The following is a 12,820-nucleotide window of genomic DNA, read 5'->3' as shown; positions in this document are numbered from 1 at the left end:
CTATTAGACTGGTATAGCATCCTATTAGACTGGTATAGTATCCTGTTAGACTGGTATAGCATCCTGTTAGACTGGTATAGCATCCTATTAGACTGGTATAGCATCCTATTAGACTGGTATAGAATCCTATTCCCTATTAGACTGGTATAGCATCCTATTAGACTGGTATAGTATCCTGTTAGACTGGTATAGCATCCTGTTAGACTGTTATAGCATCCTATTAGACTGGTATAGCATCCTATTAGACTGGTATAGCATCCTATTAGACTGGTATAGCATCCTATTAGACTGGTATAGAATCCTATTCCCTATTAGACTTGTATACTATCCTATTAGACTGGTATAGCATCCTATTAGACTGGTATAGCATCCTGTTAGACTGGTATAGCATCCTGTTAGACTGGTATAGAATCCTGTTAGACTGGTATAGCATCCTGTTAGACTGGTATAGAATCCTATTCCCTTGGTCTTAAGTAGTGCACTATAGAAGGTTTTTGGGTGCCATTTAGGACGGAGACACGGCGTCTGCCAGTATAGCTGTCTGTCCATCTGGCAGTTGTCCATCTGTTCGCTAGTTACAGACAGGGGGCTGGTGGCACCCTCATGGGGGAGAACAGGCTCACGGTAATTACTGGAGCGGAATGGGTGGAATGGAATCAAATGGTGTCCAGGTGTTTGATGCCTCTCCATTAGCGTCGTTCTCCCCTCAACAGTTTCCTGTGTGACACGCTCAGTTGAGTGTGTGTGTGTGTGTGTGTGTGTGTGTGTGTGTGTGTCTGTACTAATGTGTAGTTGGACTGAATTCCAGCTGTTCAAGGTGATTGAAGTACCAACAAGTAGAGCTTTTAGTTCTCGTATGTGTTTTACCCTGAGTGCCACACATTCCTCTCGGCTCTCGTCTTGGTTCAGACCCTCTAATTAGAAGAAAAAAAAAAATGGCACCATATTTCCCTGTATAGTGCACTACTTTTGACTAAAAATCTATGGGCCCTGGTCTCTTCTCACAAAAGTAGTGCACTATATAGGGAATAGGGTTCAGTTTGGGATTTACTCCCCCATTCGACCATAAACTTAACTTTTAGATCTGTGTCTCTCTACTGTACATAGCCTCTCTACTGTATATAACCTCTCTACTATATATAGCCTCTCTACTGTATATAGCCTCTCTACTGTATATAGCCTCTCTACTGTATATAGCCTCTTTACTGTATATAACCTCTCTACTATATATAGCCTCTCTACTGTATATAGCCTCTCTACTGTATATAGCCTCTCTACTGTATATAGCCTCTCTACTGTATATAGCCTCTCTGCTGTATATAGCCTCTCTACTGTATATAGCCTCTCTACTGTATATAGCCTCTCTACTGTATATAGCCTCTCTGCTGTATATAGCCTCTCTACTGTATATAGCCTCTCTACTGTATATAGCCTCTCTACTATATATAGCCTCTCTACTGTATATAGCCTCTCTACTGTATATAGCCTCTCTACTGTATATAGCCTCTCTGCTGTATATAGCCTCTCTACTGTATATAGCCTCTCTACTGTATATAGCCTCTCTACTGTATATAGCCTCTCTACTGTACATAGCCTCTCTACTGTATATAACCTCTCTACTATATATAGCCTCTATACTGTATATAGCCTCTCTACTGTATATAGCCTCTCTACTGTACATAGCCTCTCTACTGTATATAACCTCTCTACTATATATAGCCTCTCTACTGTATATAGCCTCTCTACTGTATATAGCCTCTCTACTGTACATAGCCTCTCTACTGTATATAACCTCTCTACTATATATAGCCTCTCTACTGTATATAGCCTCTCTACTGTATATAGCCTCTCTACTGTATATAGCCTCTCTGCTGTATATAGCCTCTCTACTGTATATAGCCTCTCTGCTGTATATAGCCTCTCTACTGTATATAACCTCTCTACTGTATATAACCTCTCTACTATATATAGCCTCTCTACTGTATATAGCCTCTCTACTGTATATAGCCTCTCTACTGTATATAGTCTCTCTACTGTACATAGCCTCTCTACTGTATATAACCTCTCTACTGTATATAGCCTCTCTGCTGTATATAGCCTCTCTACTGTATATAGCCTCTCTACTGTATATAGCCTCTCTACTGTATATAGCCTCTCTGCTGTATATAGCCTCTCTACTGTATATAGCCTCTCTACTGTATATAGCCTCTACTGTATATAGCCTCTACTGTATATAGCCTCTCTACTGTATATAGCCTCTCTACTGTATATAGCCTCTCTACTGTATATAGCCTCTCTGCTGTATATAGCCTCTCTACTGTATATAGCCTCTCTACTGTATATAGCCTCTCTACTGTATATAGCCTCTCTGCTGTATATAGCCTCTCTACTGTATATAGCCTCTCTACTGTATATAGCCTCTCTACTATATATAGCCTCTCTACTGTATATAGCCTCTCTACTGTATATAGCCTCTCTACTGTATATAGCCTCTCTGCTGTATATAGCCTCTCTACTGTATATAGCCTCTCTACTGTATATAGCCTCTCTACTGTATATAACCTCTCTACTGTATATAACCTAGGAACCTGGTTCTAGGAATGTTGTAGCTCGGGACATTAGTGTTGATATGTCTATATTTTTAAACGTAGTGTTTAATATTGATGTTGAAACCGTTAATCTGTTCGACACGGAGACTGGGCTCACAACAGACCAATGTCTTGTAAGTATTGGGGATAGATAGCCTGTTTTTCAAATACCACTTCACTTAGTAACTTGCTTCCAATAACAGTTGGGTCTTGGCTGGGTTACAGTCAAGCCCTTTGTGACGTGTTGTGTTGTGAAGAGGGCTTTTAAACAACGTGGGGAGTAAGATGGATATTGGAATTAACCAATTAAAAAGATGTTGAAAACACAAAAGGCCTTTAAATATGTGATTGATTTGGTTGTCCACAAGATGGCTCTCTGCAACCACTTGACTCACTGTTTAGAATTAAATAGCGGTAATACTTTAAATGAGTTACACAACAACTAAGTACATGACTCTGTTTTGAGAACATTGGACACAAGTGGACACATAATTCTAATTTGCTTGAGGAAAAAAAATAAGTAACTAATTGTAGGTTAACTGTTTTTAACACCAACGACAGGCAGGACACACGGACATGAATTTCCCTTAGACATGAATCGTTGCAAACGCATTCATGTTCTATTCTATTGTGGCACAGCGTCAGTGAGATTCAAACCTGTAGTCTTCTCTGTCCCTGGGATCAGTTCACTGCATTACCAGGATGGAGCTGAAATAACATGTTTTACAGACAAAGCTGTTCATTTGAGTCTATTCACACCATAGAGATAGATAGAGGACTTATCTTTATAATTGTTTACAACGATGTTCAATTTAGGCTACTCAAACAGAACCCATTTCAAAGTAAACAAGAACTCATTAAGATCAGGTGTGGCCAATTAGTGGACGCGGCTAACACACCTGAACACACTTAACAAGATAGAGGATAAGAGAGATGTATATGTTTTTAAAATAAAGCAATTGTACACGAGGGCGTGCTAAACAACAGCGCTGCGGTCATAGGTTCGAGGCCGAGCCGAGCTTCTAGCCAGACCAAATGTCAGGCTAAAAGCAAGGGGAGATAATGTCTTGATGCTTCTTTTTTTTTTACAGTGGAGATCAAGTTTATGAATTGGCTGGCTGGCTGGCTGGCTGGCTGGCTGGCTGGCTGGCTGGCTGGCTGGCTGGCTGGCTGGCTGGGCTGATGGGACACTGGATGAGTATGGATTTATCAGATGGAACCGAAACCAAGATGCCCATTTTTGAGTCGTAGGCTTTTTTTTTTTTTTTTTACAACGTTTTGGGCTGAAAAATGCTTGTTTTGACCAACCTGTTGTCGAATAACATTCTTAGTATGTTACTAAAGTTTTCTTGTATACTACAACATTATATACTAAGCACTAAACGAGATCGAGGGATACTACAGTGTAACCTGAAGTATTTTATATATATATTTTTAATGTGGGATCGGTTGATTCTGATATTTTCCAAGTGGGAAACGCAGAGCTTATTTATTTTTCCTACAAGTTTCCGAGTCAGAAATGTCAGAGTTCCCGAGTTGTCTTTTTTAAAAGCGTTTTTAGTCCTGACATGAAAAGACAAACTACAAGTCAGAGGCCACTCCAGTGTTAATTACTACTGTTTAGTGCTGTTTTTCAAATACCACTTAGGTGCACTAAGCAGGCTTCACTTAGTAACTTGCTTCCTATAACAGTTGGGTCTTGGCTGGGTTACAGTCAAGCCCTTTGTGACGTGTTGTGTTGTGAAGAGGGCTTTTAAACAACGTGGGAGTAAGATGGATTTTGGAATTGACCAATTAAAAATATGTTGAAAACATATAAGGCCTTTAAATGTGTTTGATTTGGTTGTCTCCTAAGGCGTGGATGTGTCAGTGACAGATATAAGGATTTGATTGGTTGTCTCAAGATTGTGAGTGATTTGATTGGTTGTCTCCCCAGGTGTGGGTGGGGTCGGTCACAGAGATCCGCTCTGAGGACCTGGATGCCCAGGATGAGGACACACCCCCTGAGGAGCTGCGGGTGATAGTGACTCCGCCCTCTAATGGCCACCTGGCGCTGAAGAGCGCCCTCACCAGGCCGATCCTGAACTACACCCTGCAACACATCTATCTGGGACAGCTGCTGTTCGTCCACAGTGGTAAGACCTGATCCTAAACCTGTACAAACTTAGTCTTCTAGTGGAGTTGGATGGAGTAGTAGATACCAGAGGGGTGTACTGTAGTAGTAGATACCAGAGGGGTGTACTGTAGTAGTAGATACCAGAGAGGTGTACTGTAGTAGTAGATACCAGAGGGGTGTAGTAGTAGATACCAGAGGGGTGTAGTATAGTAGTAGATACCAGAGGGGTGTAGTATAGTAGTAGATACCAGAGGGGTGTAGTATAGTAGTAGATACCAGAGGGGTGTAGTATAGTAGTAGATACCAGAGGGGTGTACTGTAGTAGTAGATACCAGAGGGGTGTAGTATAGTAGTACCTGTAGAACCCTCTGTGGAAAGGGTTCTCCTATGGGGACAGGCGAAGAACCCTTTTATAATCAAGATAGATTTTTTTTTTCTTTTCCCTAGGTGTCTAGGATCATGCCCCCCCCCCCCCCCCCCCTTGTCTATATAGCCTTAGTCATTATGATGTAAAACGCAAGACTGATCCTGGACCATTACTCCTACTCTGAGACGCTTGATAACTACTGGCCCTTGAAGCTTATTGTCTTGGGGCCGAAGGGAATCAGAGCTGTTTGTTTCATTTGTGTCGTTCCCACTAACAGGTGCCATGTCTGGAGGGTTCAACTTCCAAGTGAACGACGGAGTGAACTTTGCCCCCCGACAGATCTTCAGCATCACAGCCAGCGCCCTGGTCCTCAGCCTGGAGATTAACAGACCTCTCAAAGTGTTCCCAGGTAACTAACTCCTCCCTTAACTCGATAGCTCCTCCCTGGTAACCCTTTGCCCTTTAACCAGGTTCTGTAGCTTCTCTCCCCTTAGCAACGGGAGGTGCGTTTACTACGTTTACATTTACTACGTTGCGGAACGGTTTGTATTGAACGACACATTCCCCCCCCCCCCCAAAAAAAAACGTTCTTGAACAGACTTTTAAGGTTTGCTCCCGTTGTGGTGGGTGTGGCTTGAAGCAATGAGTGACGTAGATAGATAGATAGATAGATAGATAGATAGATAGATAGATAGATAGACAGACAGACAGACAGACAGACAGACAGACAGACAGACAGACAGACAGACAGACAGACAGACAGACAGACAGACAGACAGACAGACAGACAGACAGACAGACAGACAGACAGACAGACAGACAGACAGACAGACAGACAGACAGACAGACAGACAGACAGACAGACAGACAGATAGATAGATGGATAGATGGATAGATGGATGGATAGATAGATAGAATGAGATAGATATAGATAGATAGAATGAGATAGATAGATAGAATGAGATAGATAGATAGATAGATAGATAGGCCTACTATATTTCCTCAATCGCCAGTGGTGTAAAGTACTTAAGTAGTACTGTTTTTCTGTACTTCACTATTTATTTTTTTGATAACTTTTACTTCACAACATTCCTAAAGAAAATTATGTATTTTTTACTCCATACATTTTTCCCTGACACCCAAAAGTATTTGTTACAATTTTAATGCTTAGCAGGACAGGAAATGGTCCAATTTACAACACTTATCAAGATGACATCCCTGGTCATCCCTGCTGCCTCTGATCTGACGGACAAACACAAATAATTCATTTGAAAATGATGTCTGAGTGTTGGATTGTGCCTATCCATACATTTAAAAAAAGAAAAACAAGACAATTGTGCCGTCTATTTTTCTCAATTTAAGGAATTTGAAATGATTCATACTTGTACTTTTGATACCTAAATATATTTTAGCAATTACGTTTTACTTTTGATGCTTAACTATGTTTGAAACCAAATAATTGTATACTTTTACTCGAGTAGTATTTTACTGGGTGACTTCCACTTTTACTTGAGTCATTTTCTATTAAGGGTATCTTTACTTTTATTCAAGACAATTGGGTACTTTTTCCACCACTGCCAATCACAAATGGACTCCTAGCCTCTACCCCCATATGCACTGGTAGAGATGTGAAAGGCAGTGGAGGCTCCTCGGAGGAGGAAAAGGGAGGATCTTCCTCAGTGAATTTCATAAAAAGTGAAACATTAAAAAAATATTTAGATAAACTATACTAAATTTATTCATTTCACCAAATAATTGTTTAAAACGCACTGTTTTGCAATGAAGGTCTACAGTAGCCTCAACATCACTCTGTAGCCGGAGGACAGCTAGCTTCCATCCTCCTCTGGGTACACTGACTTCAATACAAAACCTAGGAGGCTCATGGTTCTCACCCTCTTCCATAGACTTACACAGTAATTATGACAGCTTCCAGAGAACGTCCTCCAGCCTATTTGGTATTTTATTAGGATCCCCGTTAGCTGTTGCAAAAGCTGTTGTTTACTCTTCCTGGGGTTCCACACAAAACATGAACCATAATACAGAATGATATAATACAGAATGACATAATACAGAATTACATTATACAGAACATCAATAGACAGAACATCAATAGACAAGAACAGCTCAAGGACAGAACTACATACATTTTTTAAAGGCACATACAGTACATACAAACTATCTTGGTCCAATAGGGGAGAGGTGCTGTGAGGTGTTGCTTTATCGGTTTTTTGAAACCAGGTTTACTGTTTATTTGAGAAATATGAGATGGAAGGGAGTTCCTATCAGAGCTCTTTGCAGCATAAACTGACATGCCAATGAAAGGATCAGAGAATGAATCTAGTACTGAAAGCATAAGCTACAGCTACAGTGCATAACATGTGGTGAATAGTTGACTCAGAGAGAGAGAAAGACAGTAGTTTTCAACAAATTAATTTCTTCCAAAATGAAGGGCAAGAGAGAAAGAGAGAGAGAGAGAGCAAGCTATGTTTCGTAGTACATATTTTTCCCCCACTTACTTAGCTAGCATTGAATGCAGCTGAGCTGAACACCTTTGTCCAAAAGAAACTCCTGTTTGCAACTGTTGGACTAATGATTACACTCCCAGAGCAGCTAGATGCAGGCAACAGTGTACAACGCGCTATTGTCACAGTCTTTCACCTGGATTACTCACAATTATCTCGACCCTACGTTGTAAACGTTCATTCATGGGCTGTAGGTTGTAGGCAACCTCGTGACGGGTACAAGGGAAAATTAGAGTATCATGTAATAGCCTAAATATATCGATGTTACGTTGAGCTGGGTGAAGGCAATGTGAATGACAGTCGTATAATATGCTGTAATAGAAAATAAGTAATGATATAATAAATAATACAAAAATCATCCTCCTTCGTCTTAAACGGCAACAAACGCAACTGGTGCAATGACTAAATAGATGAATCAGATATATATTTATTCATATGCATGCACGCCCAATTTTTCAGTTTTTGATTTGTTAAAAAAGTTTTAAATATCCAATAAATGTCATTCCACTTCATGATTGTGTCCCACTTGTTGTTGATTCTTCACAAAAAAATACAGTTTTATATCTTTATGTTTGAAGCCTGAAATGTGGCAAAAGGTCGCAAAGTTCAAGGGGGCCGAATACTTTCGCAAGGCACTGTATATATTTTTAGAATGTGTATATGTTGAACTTCCTCATTCTGGTCAAATGCTGGTCTGTGACTGGTCAGGTTTCAAACGGGAAATCTACCATTGACCAATATAGCGATTTTTATCCGTAGTTTCACTTAAGAGTCTCATGTATGTCTAAATACAAAAGATGGTCGGTAGCACCTGTGTACGATCCTGACACGTATAAATCCACAGTTCCGTCATTGCGTTCTATAACTGTTCTGAAAAGAAACTGAACCCAACATCTGTCTCGCTCTGTCTTTCTCTCGCTCTGTCTTTCTCTCGCTCTGTCTTCCTCTCGCTCTGTCTCTGTCTCTCTGCCTCTCTGCCTCTCTCTGTGTCTCTGTCTCTCTTTGTCTCTCTGCCTCTCTGCCTCTCTCTGTCTCTCTTTGTCTCTCTGCCTCTCTGCCTCTCTCTGTGTCTCTGTCTCTCTTTGTCTCTCTGCCTCTCTGCCTCTCTGTGTCTCTGTTTCTCTCTGTCTCTCTGTCTCTCTGTCTCTCTCTCTCTCTCTCTCGCTCTCTCTCTGTCTCTCCCTCTCTGTGTCTCTGTCTCTCTGTCTCTCTCTGTCTCTCTGTCTGTCTCTGTCTCTCTCTCTCTCTCTCTGTCTCTCTGTCTCTTTCTCTCTGTGTCTCTGTCTACTATATTATGATGGATTTGTATTGTGCTTTAGTGCAGATTTCAGTTTTTTATTTTTTTTAGTGAAGATGTTAATGATTTAATTCCTGTGCTGTTTGTAAAAATACCCTGGTAGGTTGACTGATAACCTGAACCAGGTTTCAGGCACTGGTTTACAGTTTGAAAGCGTATTCTTGAGTTTGATTAAAGACAGTCAATATATTTAGGTTTCTGTCTCTGTGTTTAAAAAAAAAATCAACAGGAACTAGTATTCTTTGTCCTGTTGTTATTAATCTTCCTTCTTTTTATTTCCCCTTTTTATATTGAATGTCAATGTTTTAGTTCCTTAATTTGACAGTAATATTGACAAAATAAATCTACCCCCCCCCACCCATCAATGTCAGTATTTGAACACTGAACACTACAGTTGAAAGACTTTCTTAATTACAAAAGAAAACAATTTGCAGACTAATTAGCCCAGATTTGCTGACCTGGGTGTGAGCGAGAGAGGAGAGTCACGGTTGACTCATGAAGGTTTGCCTCATACAGGACAGTCAGAGGTTTTATAGACCATGTCACAGACCTCTGTGTGATCAGTGTACAAAACATTAAGAACAACTTCCTGCTATTGAAATCAAATGCCCGTCCAACTGATTTGTTCTGGCGCCGGCCAGAAGCTTTCATTTTTTTGTGATTTTTGTCCATCTGTGACCAAGAGAAAGTGTTTTTTTTTATTTAAATTCTATTAAATTATTTTGTGTTTTTTTTTTTTTATGTTGGAGAGCTCGAAAAACAAGTATTGTTGCATCTGCTAGATTCTCCCGTTTTCTAAGCACAGCTGTGAGTTTGACAGACGCAGGAAATTGTTCCTTTGTCTGGATAGGCCGGAAAAATGCGACACGTCACTCCCTATGCAAATGTAGGGTCTGAAACTTCAAGTCAGCCCTGCTGGGAGAGCAACGACATGGGTCTTTCTCGCACAATAAGACACTAGACACTATGACATTTACAGACCGCCTTTTTTTTTTTTTTTTTTACACCAAAATCAGTCTGGAACCGGTCCAGAAATCCTGCTCCAGAACCGGTCCAGAAATCCTGCTCCAGAACCGGTCCAGAAATCCCCCAAAACAGGGGACTTTTAACGTCTATTTGAGGCTATAGAGTGTTTGCTTACATTTCCAATGTTTACAAACATTGGAGTAAAACAAGCTCAGTATTTTGGGTTGTGGTGGGGTCGGACACTTGAACTAAGCCCAGGGGGCATTTATAAGAGACATTGTAAAAAATAACAAGTAAATGTCACTACGTCCAGAAATGGATGCAGCATCTGCGAATTGCAGCTTTAAGGGTCTGTGTCTGTTTGTGCCTCTGCTACTGTTTACACAGCTGATAACGTTTCTCAACCTCTATGAAGCTTCTCGTTTTTCTAGCTTTATGATATATTCTAAAGATTTCCATCAACACACACGTTGGCTACTCTGCTGCCGACTCCACTCTGCTGCCGACTCCACTCTGCTGCCGACTCCACTCTGCTACCGACTCCACTCTGCTACCGACTCCACTCTGCTACTGACTCCACTCTGCTACCGACTCCACTCTGCCACCGACTCCACTCTGCCACCGACTCCACTCTGCTACCGACTCCACTCTCTGCCGCCGCCGACTCCACTCTGCCGCCACCTCCACTCTGCCACCGACTCCACTCTGTTACCGACTCCACTCTGCCGCCACCTCCACTCTGCTACCGACTCCACTCTCTGCCGCCGCCGACTCCACTCTGCTACCGATTCCACTCTGTTACCGACTCCACTCTGTTACCGACTCCACTCTGCTACCGACTCCACTCTGCCACCGACTCCACTCTCTGCCGCCGCCGACTCCACTCTGCTACCGACTCCACTCTGCCACCGACTCCACTCTGCTACCGACTCCACTCTGCTACCGACTCCACTCTGCCACCGACTCCACTCTCTGCCGCCGCCGACTCCACTCTGCTACCGACTCCACTCTGCCACCGACTCCACTCTGTTACCGACTCCACTCTGTTACCGACTCCACTCTGTTACCGACTCCACTCTGCTACCGACTCCACTCTGCCACCGACTCCACTCTCTGCCGCCGCCGACTCCACTCTGCTACCGACTCCACTCTGCCACCGACTCCACTCTCTGCCGCCGCCGACTCCACTCTGCCACCGACTCCACTCTGTTACCGACTCCACTCTGCTACCGACTCCACTCTGCCACCGACTCCACTCTCTGCCGCCGCCGACTCCACTCTGCTACCGACTCCACTCTGCCACCGACTCCACTCTGTTACCGACTCCACTCTGCCACCGACTCCACTCTCTGCCGCCACCGACTCCACTCTGCCACCGACTCCACTCTCTGCCGCCGCCGACTCCACTCGGCTACCGACTCCACTCACGTTCTACTGATTGGGATCGTATTTTATTCATATTGGAGTTTTGATTTTCAAAGTGTGTATAACTAGGTGCAGTGATTGAAACTCCTCATGACGCACTAAAGCAGAACATGATGTGCTTTTCAAAGGTCCCATCCTTGTAGGTGGTCTACATTTAGTTCCTGTATAAAAACCATGGTCAGAAATAGCCTGTCGTCTCTGTTCTTTTTAAAATTTTTTATAGCTAAAGCAGACAATAGTGTTGATCTAGATGTGGTCATGTATTTCTCCTTGTTGCAGTGTACTGCTTGTATCGAAAGAGGCCACCCACACACTATAAACATACTTAAGCGAGGGAAACGTCAGACTGAGGGACACGAGCACATTTTCACTGTCGGCACATGAACGACGAAGAAAAATGTAGACCTCCTCCTCTTCCTCTTCTTCGTCCATTTAGAAAGAAGTGTCCCTGGAGAGGACCGGGGGAGAAGGAGGGAGGAGGAGGAGGGGCAGACTGTTTGCTCTTCACTCCTCTCTGTTTCGTCAGACTTCTCTCAGTAGTAGGGTGTAGTAGGGTGTAGGGTGTAGGGTGTAAGTAGGGTGACTGTTATACGACTTGTTTATATCACAAGGCTCCAAAATGTGTTTGTGGCGTCTTGTACCACACTGTTTTTGTTTTTTTTAAAGATCAAAAGAGTTTTCCCTCTGTCTGTTTATCACGCGGTGCACAGCGATATGTTCAGCACAGCCTGGAGTCAGACAGCCTTCGGAGGATAACTTAAATGAGGACACTCAATACCACCACACCTTTTAAAAACTGGATCCTTGTTTTTTGATTTTGAAGTGTTGAGATTATGGCGAGGTTCACCCGTAATAAAAGTGCACTGAAAGTAAAGGGGCTGAATAATTTTGCACGCCCAATTTTTCAGCTTTTGATATGTTAAAAAAGTTTGAAATATCCAATAAATGTCGTTCCACTTCATGATTGTGTCCCACTTGTTGTTGATTCTTCACAAAAAACTACAGTTTTATATCTTTATGTTTGAAGCCTGAAATGTGGCAAAAGGTCGCAAAGTTCAAGGGGGCCGAATACTTTCGCAAGGCACTGTATGGTCAGATTTGCCAAATGGAGGGTGAGGGAGAGCTTTGTATGCATCTCTGTGTGTGGAGTAAAGGTGGTCCAGAGTTTTTTTTCCTCTGGTTGCACTTTTAACATGCTGATAGAAATTTGGTAAAACAGATTTCATTTTCCCTGCATTAAAGTCCCCGGCTACTAGGAGCTCCGCCTCTGGCTGAATTCTCTTGGTAGATAGTGTGGTCTACAACTTATCATGAGATACTCTACCTTAGGCGAGCAATAGCTCAAGACTTCCTTAGATATCGTGCAACAGCTGTTATTTACAAAAATACGTAGTCCGCAGCCCCTTGTCTTACCAGACGCCGCTGTTCTATCCTGGCGGTACATCGTATAACCAGCCAGCTGTAGGTTGATAGTGTCGTCGTTCAGCCACGTCTCTGTGAAGCATAAGATGTTACAGTTTTGAATGTCCCGTTGGAAGT

The 12,820-nt window shown here is 42.4% G+C and overlaps 1 protein-coding gene across 1 annotated transcript in view; it reads left to right on the top strand.

The window, feature by feature from the left end:
* cspg4b (chondroitin sulfate proteoglycan 4b) overlaps positions 1–12,820 on the top strand; it is a 61,033-nt gene that overhangs the window by 35,203 nt on the left and 13,010 nt on the right. The window contains exons 10-11 of the mRNA XM_036979226.1: positions 4,525–4,723; positions 5,349–5,480. Of these exons, the coding sequence (XP_036835121.1) occupies positions 4,525–4,723; positions 5,349–5,480 (331 nt within the window). The remainder of the gene's footprint in view (positions 1–4,524; positions 4,724–5,348; positions 5,481–12,820) is intronic.

Source organism: Oncorhynchus mykiss, chromosome 6 (genome assembly GCF_013265735.2).
Source record: "Oncorhynchus mykiss isolate Arlee chromosome 6, USDA_OmykA_1.1, whole genome shotgun sequence".
Classification (NCBI taxonomy): domain Eukaryota; kingdom Metazoa; phylum Chordata; class Actinopteri; order Salmoniformes; family Salmonidae; genus Oncorhynchus; species Oncorhynchus mykiss.
Note: the sequence above shows the minus strand (reverse complement) of the source record. Positions and strands in the feature narration are given on the sequence as shown.